Source organism: Lissotriton vulgaris, chromosome 12 (assembly GCF_964263255.1).
Source record: "Lissotriton vulgaris chromosome 12, aLisVul1.2, whole genome shotgun sequence".
Taxonomy (NCBI): domain Eukaryota; kingdom Metazoa; phylum Chordata; class Amphibia; order Caudata; family Salamandridae; genus Lissotriton; species Lissotriton vulgaris.
In genome coordinates, this window is record NC_141700.1 from 29,412,983 (window position 1) to 29,427,703 (window position 14,721).

Sequence of the window (14,721 nt, forward strand, 5' to 3'; positions counted from 1 at the left end):
ATTGCCCCTGCATTGCTCCTGCATTGCCCCTGCATTGCTCCTGCATTGCCCCTGCATTGCTCCTGCATTGCTCCTGCACAGCTGCTGCATTGCTCCTGCATAGCTGCTACATTGCTCCTGCATTGCCCCTGCATTGCTTCTGCATTGACCCTGCATTGCCCCTGCATTGCCCCTGCATTGCTCCTGCATTGCCCCTGCATTGCTCCTGCATTGCTCCTGCATAGCTGCTGCATTGCTCCTGCATAGCTGCTACATTGCTCCTGCATTGCTCCTGCTTTGCCCCTGCATTGCCCCTGCATTGCTCCTGCATTGCTCCTGCATTGCTCCTGCATAGCTGCTGCATTGCTCCTGCATAGCTGCTACATTGCTCCTGCATTGCCCCTGCATTGCTTCTGCATTGACCCTGCATTGCCCCTGCATTGCCCCTGCATTGCTCCTGCATTGCTCCTGCTGACTCATATCTGGCCTGTACGAGGGGCAGGGTCTAAGAATAACTCTTTAGACCGCGCGGGGACCAAAGCTGGTTTAATTGTAATTTATAACACAAACAGGAATAAGAATTAATATTATTAATTTAAATATCTGTATATAAAAGGCAGTGCGGTGAATGGTGGCCGCTGAAAGCTTCGTCTGCATCACAGGCCCCGAAACCAAACACACGAGCCACGAACATTAAAGGGCCGCCGGCTGAATGACGTCACAGTAGGCCTCAACCCCCATATGACATAATCAGGAACAATCTAGAACAATCTGCGACTGGTGCTGGCGCAGGGCCGGGCAAAGACACCGGCAGCTTTTCCAATATTATATGTAACAAGCCATAGTTGCAGCTTATTTATCTTATGCAACTAATAACCATTGACAAAGCTAATAGTCCTGACTTGTTGTAGGTCTGATGTTACTTGTTGAATCACATATCAGGATGCAATGACAGAAACAGCAAAATACAAGTCAAGCGGCACACTGTGCTAAGCACAGATTTTTAGCTAAAGTATTTTAAAGCCACGCCCCTAATGACACTGGCCACGCCCCTTCGAGAGACCCCCCCCCCAGTTTTTTCATCCCACTTAAAGCCCTGGGCATTGGTGTACGAAAATACAGGGGAGAGCAGAAGTGACATCACACTCAGATGGCTGATGACATCACTGGTTGACCCCTTCGTTCACCTCTAGCCGCTTAACAATACTATTTGCTGCTGAGTGGCTAAGGGGCCGGATAATGTGAAGCTGATGGTCCCTAATATCATTCCCACAATGCACTGGGGCTGGGAACATTCAGTGGAGAGGAATGACCAATCAGGAAGGAGCTTTCATTTGGGGGCAGGTCACCAGAAGGGGTAGTTTTAAATTATAGTTAAGCACTAATAAAAGTGCCTAAGACTAGTGCTTAATTTGAGCCGGTGGTTGCAGGAATGGTCCAACGGCACTCATTTTTAGGGACGGCGCTTATTTCCTTTATAAGCAGCATCGAATTGGTAACGCGGGCATTCGGGCAATGCCCGAGGGACCGGTGTCCGAGTCCCTGTTGTGGGCTGCTTTTTTGAGCAGTCTGGGGGCAGATTTGGGCGCTGTCTCTATTGTTCGAACATCCAGCGGCCCAGTGGGTGTCTGGGTGGCCTTTCTATAGGCAGATGGGTGCTCGTTACCTCCTGTTTAGCAATAGGCAGAGGTATCACTCCCTTTCTCTCGCTGGGCCGGCCCATTAACATGTGCATACTGAGTGAGGGCAGGGGGCCGGAGCAGAAGTGGCCTCACTTGTTTCCAAGTGTATTTCAGCAGTGTAAACTAATGTGTAAATTATTTTTTACCCCCATTCTCTCCCCGAACCGCCCCCCACATCCCTCCACCCCCGCTGCTTTTCTTTTTTTTTTTTATAGGATTACATGATTAGAAGATTACGCCGAAGCAGTCATAGCGCGGGGATACGCCGGGAGGCGTCACCATGCGCTCTACAAACCCCTTTATTATTATTATTTGAGGAAAGGCATTATTCAAATGTGGGCCGATTTTTTTTTTGCGTGCCCGGGCCGATTTTCAATCCCAATCCAACCTTGTTCATAAGAGTTTGAAACACAGTGACAAAGGAGAAAGCAGAGATGAAAAAGAACCTGCAACTAGCATGAAGCAAAAGGGCAGGGAGCGTCTGGTGGTGAAGAAAGAAGGAAGAGGTGGGTTTAAGACTGCGCAGATTTGGAATTCTGCACCTCGACCTGCAATAGCGCCGGCCGTGGGCTTCGAAGCACTTGTTCTTTTACAAATGAAGCACTGCTTAAGCGACAGTTTCTGCACTGCCATTGTTATTAATACACCTGGAAAGGGCCAGCGGTGAGTGAGACGGACACAGCAATGGGTGGAGGTGGTTGGCCCAATCTCTGAAGGGAGCAGACACCGTTAGGAAACAAAAAGTTTGCAATGGCGGATTCCTTATAATAACGACACAGACCGACCCCGAAGAGTAGGAGGAGGGATTGGACACTTGGGGATTGGCCACAGTAGTAGCAAAGGTGAGCCAGAAGCATGTCCTCCCTTGGCCAGGCTGATAAAGTGTCATGTTTGGTAAGTGGATCGCCAGAAACGAACTCTTTCTACCTCTGTTCACCCGCCTGACAAAGTAAACGCCACCGTAGACACGAGCCGCCCGTCCGCTCGAGAGGGACTCTGCACACACCATGTGCGGCAGAGCCACACCACTGCCTTAATGGAAGTGAGTCACTCCTAAAGTTGTCCTCCTAGGCCCAGGAGGTAGAGTGCATTATATTAAAGGTGTGGATATGTATGTCTATACATATATATCCCTACAGTAACCCTGTAAAGCCAGGTTTTACAGCAAGTGACCAGCTGTCCATAGAGTACATGGGTTGGCTACCGAGGAAACTCGAAACAGCCAACCCCAGTATGGAACGACCGAATTGTGTTGTGTTTGGTGTCAAACACTGTGCTTTTTCACCATCAACACGATTCTCGTGTGGAGGGTGAGCTAGCATGCACAGGGGGTGCCACCCTGAGTGGGCGGCCCTAGGATACAGTGAACCAGTGCCTGGGCGCGCTCCCTGAGCCATCTGCCACCAAGACAAGAGTCTGCTCTCTGTCTAGAATGTCAACAGGAAGGGAGACAAAGGACCTGGGCAGGATGGAGGTCACACCTCGCCCTCCCAGGATGGCTAGTGAAAGAGTAATCAAGGTGATGAGCCTCAAAGGCTTCACTGCCCTTTATACGTAACCCCTCAGTGGAGGACAAAACTCTTCCCGCCCTGTCGAGCCCGACAGGTGGGACAATTAGGTAGTCAGAAGGGATACACCCCCAAATGGCTAGCCACACTTTTAAGGTGAGCTAGGAGGTCTATACAGCCAAGGAAGGCTTCTGCCATGTTGGCAGATCCTGAAATATACTCTGAGTAGAAAGGTGACGTACACTCAAAGGATGTTGTCACCTCAGGGGCGGGTTAGCCACAGAGACCAGTAGCCCATTGGCCACTAGTACTCACGCCATTAACACCCTCTAAACTAGTATTTAAGGGGCTCCCCAGGCACCGGAACCTCTGCTCTGACTTTGAGTCCGAGAAGAGGTACAAAGAAGATGCCGTCACTGACAACAAGCCCGTGGACTCTGCCGCCGTGCGATGATAGGACACTTAAGTGCCCTGAGGAGACCATATATTGGAACTGTGTGAGGGGTGTCTGTGGCAAAAGCTTGTTGCTCCCAAGAAGAGGGACTCCAGTGGACACTGGAAACCGAAGTGGACTGGTGGGACCAGTACCTTGCAAGCTGCAGGAAAATCGACGTGCTGCATGACAAGAATTGCAACCCACTGGGCCTGTCAAGAGGGAGCTTAAAGAGAAGGGGTGTCCTGCAGGCCCAGAGTGGTGGCTAAGGTTTCACCAAGTTTCAAGCACTTCTCAACTCCTGTTGACATCCAGCCCAAGAGCCGCTCACAGCAACAGCAACCAATGCCATCAATGACCCCGCTGCTGTGTTCCTGCATCCGAAAGTTGGAGTCGTCGAGTGTGTGGTAAAGCATCTTTGGCGTGACCTGCCCTGGTGATTGACAGCTGCCAGCTTCCTATGCATCCAGAGCCCCCATGCAAGTTAGAAGATATCCAGCTGTTGAACCCGGGTCCTAGGACCCCAAAGGCTTCTACCCTCCAAGGGTAGAGTGGCACTCCATCTCCAAGAGTGGTTTTGTCAAGTGTTTCAAGTGTGACAGATCCCGTTCAGTACCAAGGACAGCCAAGTTAACTCTGCACCGTACCACCCTGGGCAAGGCAACGCAGTAACGACTGTTGGAACTCGGCCTAGGGACCCGCTTGGTGCTATCCACAAGAGGGTTCGTTTGATGCCACCCTGCAAAGGACTGAGTGTCACCTGTCTTTTTCCCCACTGACTTCCATGGGACCAGTTTGAAAGATTTATTGCATTTATTTTTATGCCTCGGCGGAGCTCGCGGAGTTTCATACAGCGGAATTCTGTGAAATTACTGAAAAACTCAGTGGATTCCGCCAAGTTCCACGAGTGGGCGGAGTTGGCAACCTCAGCGTCAGAGATTGCTCCTTCCTGAGTAGACTAAGACTTTCGAAGAGAAAAGAGACCAGCAATCTTACAAAACTTGCAAACTGTCGGCACAGCCAAACCAGCTCGCGGTCTGGAGTGAAAAGCTGAAGCATCCCAAATCTCATCTTTTGGCCGAATCATCATGTTCACATGAGTGGCGCCAGACACAAAGGTTGTGCAACGACAATGCCAAACTCTCGGTCTCCAGGTGAGAACAGGCCCTCCTATGTGGAACTGCTTAGTGTGCATAGAAAGGATTGGGTGCATTTGCATTGAGTCCTAGCTTATCTACCCCCGAATTTCCCCCAAACTTATCTCCAAAAATACACAAGCCGCCCCTTACCTGAGAAGTTGTTGAAGGCGGTGGGGATGTAGCGGGTGGGGTAGCAGTTGGTGGTTTAGCGGACAGCAGGGTGGTCTTGCCCACCTCCCCATCCCCCAGCAGCATACACTTAAGGCGCCCTCCAGAGGGCTTCCCGGACTGAGGAGGCACTGGGGCGCAAAGGTCTGTAGGTAGTTCATTGGAAGACTACGCTCCTGAGGGGCATGGCGAGGCCCAACTTGGCTGCCCCTCAAGGGAACAGGGAAGTCACCGTGGGCTGAGCAGGCTCTCGAGTGAGCATACCAAGTGCTGGTTGCCCTAAAGCCTGCACTCTGCAAAGAGATCAATGAAAGCTGCAGAGGGGTCACGGAGAACCTCAGGATGGTTACTACGGGCAGCAGGCTGGTCGCTTAGTCCAGAGAGGGCTGTAATATTTTCCAATCGATGCAGCTCACTGTGTTATTGTAAGCCAATCACTTCCTCCCCACCAAGGCCGCAAGATTAACGTGTTGCACGCAGCTCCTTTCGCTGCTGGGCTCCTGAGATTGCAAGATCAGACAAATCCCTTTCCTAACTAAAAGTTCTTCAACTGCTTTCTGCTGGGGTGTGCCGGCTGGGAAGATTTAAACTCTTTCCTTCTCTGCTTAACTCCTCTCATATCCTATCTCAGTTCAGCCCACCCCCTCCCCGTGCCTCCTAGGCCTGGAGGCTGCAAACTTGATATATTTTTTTTAAAAAACACCTGTGTCCGGATGACACTATTGAATTCCGCACCATGGCCGGAAGTGATGAGTGTACTGGAGCACACACTCTTTCAAGAGTTTCCATGGCGACAAAGCCTGCGCAGGAGCGGCAGGACGCTTGAGGCTGGTCTATTTCTTAATCTCAGTTAATTTATTGTCAGCATGGAGCTGCGAGCGCTGGTAAACTCCGCCACGCAGCGGATGGCGGAGTTTTTGACGAGCTCCGTGCTCCAAGCGGAACGCGGAGTGGGCAAAACTCTGTGAACTCAGCCGGCCGAGCGGAGTTCATCGCCCGCCCCTGTTTAGTTTTGGATAGTTCAAAAACCCACAACTCCTGTTGTATTTAGGAAAAAAGTTTATTTTGGTGCCTATATTTATACGAAAATACAGTCTACTTTTATAAATTGGGGTCAAGGTTTCTTTCGAGTCGTGTCACTTATTGTTAATGCTAGTAACGTGAATGCTGAACACATGTTCCTCGAAGTACGCCTGACTGCTCTGTGCCACTCTACCAGAACCGAGATAGTGATGCCAAGGGTTAAACCGTTGTGTACTGCATTACTTTTACACGATAAGGCCCATCAGCCACTTCACATAATCCTAACACCTTGCAACACGGAGTCACCCACTTTTCAAACCCACAATACCCACTGATAAAAGTGTTGGTTCTCCATTCAGTTTAATGGGGTTACCCTCTTAAACGCCTGACTTCACCCACATTTTTGAGTCAAGAGGTTGACAGATATGCCTGCGTTGGGATCCTGTACCCCCTCTTTGTCTCCATGTGTGTGCCCTATAAATCCCACGTATACACTCATCAATACAACCCCCTTGGTCAGCATTACCCTGCGCCAGGCTCATGTCAGCTCACATAGGGTACCCCAGCCTGCAGTGCTGGTCACACATTCTTACCAATCTCACAGTTCTCTCCTTTGAAGCCCAGCTCGCAGCGGCAGCTGTACATGTTGTCGTGAGACACGCAGACCCCACCGTGCAGGCAGGGGTTGTTCTGGCAGGGGTCCAAGGCAGCTGTAGAGAGAAAAGACAGGTATGAGTTGACTGTGAGTCATATGTGACTGAAGCTTGCATGGTTGAGATGCAGCATGTAAGAGCAGACAGCCACCCCTCTCTGCGACATGGACTGTTCCTCATCTCATTGTGACAGTGCTGTTCTATACAACATTCAACCTTCCAGTAGGGGTGTTGGGGGCAGAAAGCAGTAACAGAATTCACAGATCTGGGACAGACACAGTGTAAGGGCAAAGTGGAGTGGTGTGGCTCACTGGTTAGAGGCGGCAGACCCGGGAGCAGAGGACAGCCCGGGACCAGGGTTCAATTCCCGACGCGGCAGGGTCGTGGACCAGGGTCAGCGGACTTGATAATTCTCACCTCAGTGCCTACTCTAACCAGGGATCACACTCGGCAACTCTGGGCATTAGCTTGCCTCATCTCCACAACGGCCCCCCACATACGCCGGGGATGCCTGGTTTCACCTTGGAGATACCCAGTAGGGACCATCTCACAGGGAAAGCCAGGAGGGTTCCCCAGCGGTCTATTGCGCAGAGATACTCCTTCGGGAGTCGATTCTAGCGCGTTAGAAACCCGCAAATTAAATCAAATTAAAGACAAAGCTGGAGGCTAAAAAAGAGTATAGTAAGTTATTTGCATCAGTTTTTGTACCCGATGACACATTACGCAGTTTTGAATGAGAATAAGGCGCAGAAACGCTCTGTGCAACTGTTTTTGCAAATAGGTTTACCCTTATAACACTATTTTGTAGGACACTTAGGCCCTAGAGGAAACTGTCCACCACAACCTTTCACGGTTCACAATTGGAGTTGATACTTCCATGGGTTTAATTTCAAAACTGGATGCAACAAACTTTTATACCAGGTTTGTCACTTTTGGGCAGGACTCGAGCGAGGCCTTACATATCACGACTGTAATGTAAAAAGGAGTATGAAGCTCCTGGACACCCACAGTGCTTTTAATGGCACTATAAAAGTGCAGCTACTCACAATTAAGAGTACCTGTTTGCTCCAGAAAAGTGCTTGTTCTCTCTCTCTCTAAAATGAAAGATGTTTAGGTCCTTAGTACCTGACAGTTTACACTGATTTCGATTATATCTTCCCGCTCTAGCTGAAACAAGCAGGCGACGATGTACAGCGCTCCGATACCCTGTTTTGTCGTGTTCGTGCTTTATAAAACTTTTCAAATAAATAAATGCAAAGAAATGTCAAGGTGTCCACACAAAATACAGTTTATTAGAAATGGGCCTCGCGCCTTCATGACGCGGCCACGTTACAATTCCAGCCAAGCCCTCTTACACCATGCAGCCTTCTAGCTGCACTAACAATGCGCCTCGACGCCTTATCAGGAGTATAAAGCGCTCTATAAATACACAAACAATGCTATAGAATGAAAAGGAGTGACCACTGCGCCTACCCTAGGCCTGGTCGCCCCCTCCTGCTCCTGCTGATGCCGACTGCCTTCCAGAAGCGACCCAGCCACCGCAGAGCCGGCCGCTCGCCGATACTTTTCCGCCTCTGCCTGCCTGCGGCCCCGCCGCCCATTCGCCGTCACGCAGCTGACCCGCCCTCCCGGCTCTTTACTTATGTCGCCCACTCCCACGCGCAGGGGGCGCGCCGATTGTGCGCCGAAGGCACGCTAAAGGCAAGCCCGTCTGCGCCCGTCCGCGCCTGGACCGCGCTCAGCGCCAGGACCCCTGGTCCCCAACGATGCCAGCCCACACGACGGACCTATGACGCCGCAACCCTCATCGCACTCAAACCCGACCGAACAAGAGCCTGCCATTGAGCCACTCCGAGACGCACCCACGGACCCTTCACCTGCCAAGCCTGCAAGTTCACCTGCATCCAGACCTGCACCGCAGCCACCAAGCCGAGCACCAACAACCTCAAGTGCATCCTGCTCAACACCCGCTCCATCCACAGACACGCCATCGAACTTTGGAACCTACTCGACACTACCTCGCCTGACGTCGCCTTCCTCACAGAAACCTGGATGAACGCCTCCTCCGCACCCGACATCGCCATCACCATCCCAGACGGATACAAGATCACCCGGAGAGACCGCGTCAACCAGATTGGAGGAGGCATCGCCATTGTACACAAGAACACCATCCGCGTCATGACCGACTCCAACGACACCTTCGCCGCCGCCGAGCACCTCCACTTCCAGATACACACCGACCCAAAGACGACCCTCAGAGGCACCCTCGTATACAGACCCCCGGGACCACGTACACAATTCAGCGAAGACATCACGGACTTCATCAGACCGCACGCCCTCCGCTCCGCTGACTACATCCTCCTAGGGGACCTCAACTTCCACCTGGAGAACAACAAGGACCGCAACACTTCCGCCCTGCTGGACAACCTCGCCAACCTCGGACTCAAGCAACTGGTCAACACCCCCACCCACTACGCCGGCCACACGTTTGATCCAGTCTTCTCATCCAGCAAGCACATTACCTTCAGCCACTCCACCGGACTTCACTGGACCGACCACAGTTGCGTCCACTTCAGCTTCAGAAGAACCACGACCCACCACCACCCGCAACAGGCTCCTCGCAGAAACTGGAGCAAGATCACCGCCGAGCAGCTCACCACCTCCCTCAGCCAGAACCCACCCGCTAGCACAACGGACCCCACCGAAGCAGCACGCAACTTCACGAAGTGGCTGACCGCCTGCGCTGACGACCTCGTGCCACTGAAGAACCCTCCCAGTAGACCCAGAAGCAAGAAAGCTTCCTGGTTCACCGACGAACTCAAGGATTCCAAGAAAAACTGCTGCACCCTCGAGAAAACCTGGCTCCTCGACCAGACCACTGACAACATGTCAGACCTCAAACACGCCACCCGCAAGCACCACCAGCTCATCCGCACCACCAAGAAGAAATCTCTGAAGGAACGACTGGACAACCACGCCCACGACAGCAAGGAACTCTTCAGCATCGTCAAGGAGTTCTCCAACCCCAGCACCGGCAACAACGACATCAACCCTTCACAAGATCTCTGCGACTCTCTTGCCTCATTCTTCCACCGCAAGATCGCCGACATCCACAACAGCTTCAGTGAACCATCCACGCACCCAACCGTCGAACCAACGCCCCCCACCGTCACCCTCCGCACCTGGACCACGGTGACCACCGAAGACACAGCCCACACGATGAACACCATCCACTCTGGATCTCCAACCGACCCCTGCCCCCACCACGTCTTCAACAAGGCCGACTCCATCATCGCACCCCAACTCCGGGACGTCATCAACACCTCCTTCAACACCGCCACCTTCCCGGAGAGCTGGAAGCATGCCGAGCTCAACGCCCTACTGAAGAAACCAACAGCTGACCCCACCGACCTCAAGAACTTCCGACCCATCTCGCTCCTCCCTTTTCCAGCCAAAGTCATCGAGAAGACCGTCAACAGACAGCTTGCAGCCTTCCTCGAGACGAACGGATCCCTCGACCCCTCGCAGTCCGGCTTCCGAGCCAACCACAGCACCGAGACCGCCCTCATCGCAGCCACCGACGACATCAGAACCCTACTCGACAACGGAGAAACAGCGGCCCTTATCCTCATGGACCTCTATGCAGCGTTCAACACTGTCTGCCACCGCACCCTAGTTCAACGCCTCAGCAACATCGGCATCCAAGAGAAGGCACTAGAGTGGATCCCCTCGTTCCTCACCGGAAGAACACAGAGAGTCCGCCTCCCCCCGTTTCCATCCGAGGCAACCTAAGTCATCTGCGGCGTACCGCAAGGATCATCACTCAGCCCCACCCTCTTCAACGTCTACATGAGACCTCTTGCAGCCATCGCACGCCAGCACAACCTCAACATCATCTCCTACGCCGACGACACCCAACTGATCCTCTCCCTCACCAGAGACCCCGCCACCGCCAGAACGAGTCTACACGAAGGGATGAAAGACGTCGCCGAGTGGATGAAGAACAGCCGCCTGAAACTGAACTCAGACAAGACGGAAGTAGCTCGTCCTGGGACCATCACCCTCCGCCTGGGACGACTCCTGGTGGCCCCCCGCCCTGGGCGCCACTCCCAAGCCAACAGACCACGCACGCAACCTAGGCTTCATCCTGGACTCCTCCCTCTCAATGACCAGACAAGTCAACTCCGTCTCCTCATCATGCTTCAACACCCTACGCATGCTCCGCAAGATCTTCCGATGGATCCCGACCGAAACCAGGAAGACGGTCACCCATGCACTCGTCACCAGCCGACTGGACTACGGAAACACCCTCTACGCCGGAACCACAGCCAAGCTACAGAAAAGACTCCAACGCATCCAGAACGCCTCCGCCCGACTCATCCTGGACATCCCCCGACGCAGCCACATCTCCGGCCACCTGAAGGACCTGCAATGGCTCCCCGTCAGCAAGAGGATCACGTTCAGGCTCCTCACCCACGCACACAAGTCTCTCCACGACCTAGGCCCCACGTACCTCAACGACCGTTTGACCTTCTACACGCCCAGCCGCCAGCTACATTCCACATGCCTTGCCCTCGCCGCCGTACCACGCATCCGAAGAGCCACCGCCGGAGGTAGATCCTTCTCCTACCTGGCGGCCAAGACTTGGAACTCCCTCCCTATCCATCTTCGGCTGACCCAGGACCATCTCGCCTTCAGGAGACAACTCAAGACCTGGCTGTTCAAGCAATAGCGGACCCCTTCCCCCAAGCGCCTTGAGACCCTGCCAGGTGAGTAGTGCGCTATACAAATGTTATGATTGATGATTGATTGATTGAATGAAAGAGTTGTACAGCTGGATTTAATGGCGGATTATGATGCTCAATTCACACTCCTGGGATCGAGTCTGTGCACCCACGACGTTAGAAAATAAACCGAATGCCATTTCAGTCTGACAAATGGCTCCCAGTCCATGATTACCACTCCATATGCCCGTCTCTCTGAGGTCTGCCAGGGCAGTCTTTTGGCCAATCAGAGAGTGTCGTTGGACTGCATCGTACCTTCTTGCTCTCCAGAAAGACCTAAAAACTCCTGTCTTCAGATTTGATTTTCTCCCGGCTGACTCAAATGTCATTTCCCCCCCCCCAATGTGTCTGTATCAGGAATCTATGTTTCACTGGTTATGTGTTACTTTTCCCATACTTCGTTACCTGTAAGCGCTCGTTGCCTGATGACTAGATCCCCGCTATATAAAAAAAAAATGAATACATGAGTGAGTAGATTGGTAGAATAGGACTTTAAGCTCTTCTGTAAACGCACTAAAGGTGTGCGAGCCACTGAAAGCTCGAGCCAGAGGCCGGGCTCAGCTCGAGGTCCACTAGGACCCTCGAGCCCAAAACGAGCTGAGCTTCCATGTTGCTTTTGCTTGCATGCACGCGCTAACGTCTAACTTAATGTGCCAAGAAGTAACACAAGAACCTCCTGCCAGGTCAAGCCAGGGGAATAGAGAACGCATCGAGCAGCCTCGCAGGGAAACACACAGAGTCCAACCGACCCCAGGCTGATCCAGATCCTCGTTTTACCGTTCGCCAACTGCGGCGAGCAGGGAGACGCCGAGGAGGCCGCGGCCATCGAGCTCCAGCCCCACTTTTCGCTCCGGCACCGGGCTCCTTCCCCGGGGGCAGCTGGATTGCGGTCTGGTCCGGTCCAGCCCGTAGCTGTGCCCACCCAGCGGACCGAACGCAAGTGGGCGTGCCCGCCTTGGCCGTTCCGGATGCTTGGACGCTCCTGCTCCCATCCTTGATCGCGCTGCATGTGTCATCGGCCGAGGACCCCGGTCCCAGGTGCAGGTGACCTTGCCACAGAACATTACAGTGTTGTGCAGCACCCACAGCAGCGGCAGCGGCGCCCGGAATGTGAGGTGTTTTCAGCAGCCGCAATAGTCGTAGTGAGGACAACGAGGGTCCTAGCTGCAGCAGCAGTACCCCCAGCTTGCCGTCCCCCACCCCACACCTCATTGCGAACTGAGGTGAGATTACAGGACCAACTGGGGGTAGCAGGAGTGAACAAACAACAGACTGGAAATCTCTGCCTCGGCCCCCCTTCTGGTTTGCACCCTCGGAGAGAGGCGCTGGGAGGAGTTGTGGAGCTGAGGAGTTGTGAGGCAGCCTTCCCTAGCCACTATTGCTCCGCCATCTTGCTCCACCAGCCAGGTGGCACAGCCATCAGGAATCAAGGCAGTCAGACAGGTAGACGGAAAGACCAATTTTTGAGATTTGAGAATCACTATCAGAGCCCCAACCAGGACTCTCTAAGTGATAACCAAAGTGCTGAGGTGCGTGGTGAGGTGAGCACTGGACTTTCCTCATCTCACTCCCCATCTCACTCAGGAAAACCTTCCTCAGCACTTTAAAGAGCTGTGTTAGTGGAGCAGGTAAGGAGTTCCTGTACCGCGGGAGCCACTGGAAGCTGCAGGAAGCTCCGGCAAGCGACCCAAACACCAAAACTCGTCAAGCAAACCCCGCCCCAAGAGACTCTGACCAAGCACACAATCCCGGATCACCAGGTGAAAAGGCAACAAACTCACTATGAGGTCTGGAAGGACAAGAGGAGGGGGAGAAAAAAGACAAACATTTATTACCTAACTCCAAAAAGGAAGGGGAAAAGTAAGACATCCCAGCGTTGACCGCGGAGGAAACCAGCAGCCCACTTGGCTCCTTGCAGGGAGGAGCGATCCAAACAGAGCCAACGCAAATAAACTGCGACAAGCAGTACACTTTTGGAGTTTCATCAGCGCAGTGACCCCTGCAAAGACAAGCACCAAGCCTATCACCAGCAAAAAATTTGAGTGGGCCCCACACGTAGCTCTTGAAGGTGGTAAGAAAGGTACTCCACCAGCACCTTCCAGGCATCATTCATGCCCGAATAGCAGTAAACGGGCGCTGATCACTGATTTCTTAAATGTGGCGACAAAAACCATCAAGACTAAACAGGATCAGACTGAACTCGAATGCCCTGAATATTACAAAATCAGCAAAGATACCACCGACACTCAAAGTGAAGTCACCACAAAGTCTCTCTGGGAGAGAAGCAGCAGCAAGAGCCAAAATCACGAAATAGAGGAATTTCGGGAAACGGGACCAAGCCACCAAAATGCGACAAACAGTGAAGCCCAAGACTCGCGATTCTACACAACCAAAACTCCTCTAGAAAGGGGACAAAGCCACAAAACTAAAGCCACGGAGGCATCAATACACTATCATTATCATCCACCCATTTCAGAATCTCATTTACAGCACTTAGCCGCCACTGCAGCAATGAGGCAGTTCCAACACATGAGACAAGTTTAAACATCCTCATTCCATTTGGAAACAAACATGTACCTACGCCTATAGACGACAAGGACCATGTTGAAATAAACAACAAGAAGCAATACCAACACACTACGCCCCATCACTTATTGGCAACAGTGTATAGAAGTGGCCAGGATCTCCCATTTTCTAACCAATATGATGACACGTCCTTCAATTTTAAAAACGTTGAAAATTCCCCCACTGTGCCGTATTCACAAAAAAGGGAAAAACCAAGTGAGATTCCGGATTCACTGAATTTACTGTCTCCGGACCTCCAATTATTACAGGAGGAGAAAGCCAGATCACCACCGACAATCAGAGAGTGTCGTTGGACTGCATCGTACCTTCTTGCTCTCCAGAAAGACCTAAAAACTCCTCTCTTCAGATTTTATTTTCTCCTGGCTGACTCAAATGTCATTTCCCCCCCAATGTGTCTGTATCAGGAATCTATGTTTCACTGGTTATGTGTTACTTTTCCCATGCTTCGTTACCTGTAAGCGCTCTTTGCCTGATGACTAGGTCACCGCTATATAACAAAAAAAAATGAATACATGAGTGAGTAGATTGGTAGAATAGGACTTTAAGCTCTTCTGTAAACGCACTAGAGGTGTGCGAGCCACTGAAAGCTTGAGCCAGAGGCCTGGCTCAGCTCGAGGTCCACTTGGACCCTCGACCCCAAAACGAGCCGAGCTTCCATGTTGCTTTTGCTTGCCATGCACGCGCGAACGTCTAACTTAATGTGCCAAGAAATAACAGAAGAACTTCCTGCCAGGTCAAGCCAGGTGAATAGAGAACGCATCGAGCA

At 52.3% G+C, this 14,721-nt stretch overlaps 1 protein-coding gene across 3 annotated transcripts in view; it reads right to left on the minus strand.

The window, feature by feature from the left end:
* The window catches only part of NCAN (neurocan), a 400,988-nt gene that overhangs the window by 53,884 nt on the left and 332,383 nt on the right, over positions 1-14,721 (minus strand). For all 3 annotated transcript variants that reach the window (XM_086946853.1, XM_086946852.1, XM_086946854.1), the window contains exon 11: positions 6,526-6,642. In XM_086946853.1, the coding sequence (XP_086802979.1) occupies positions 6,526-6,642 (117 nt within the window). The remainder of the gene's footprint in view (positions 1-6,525; positions 6,643-14,721) is intronic.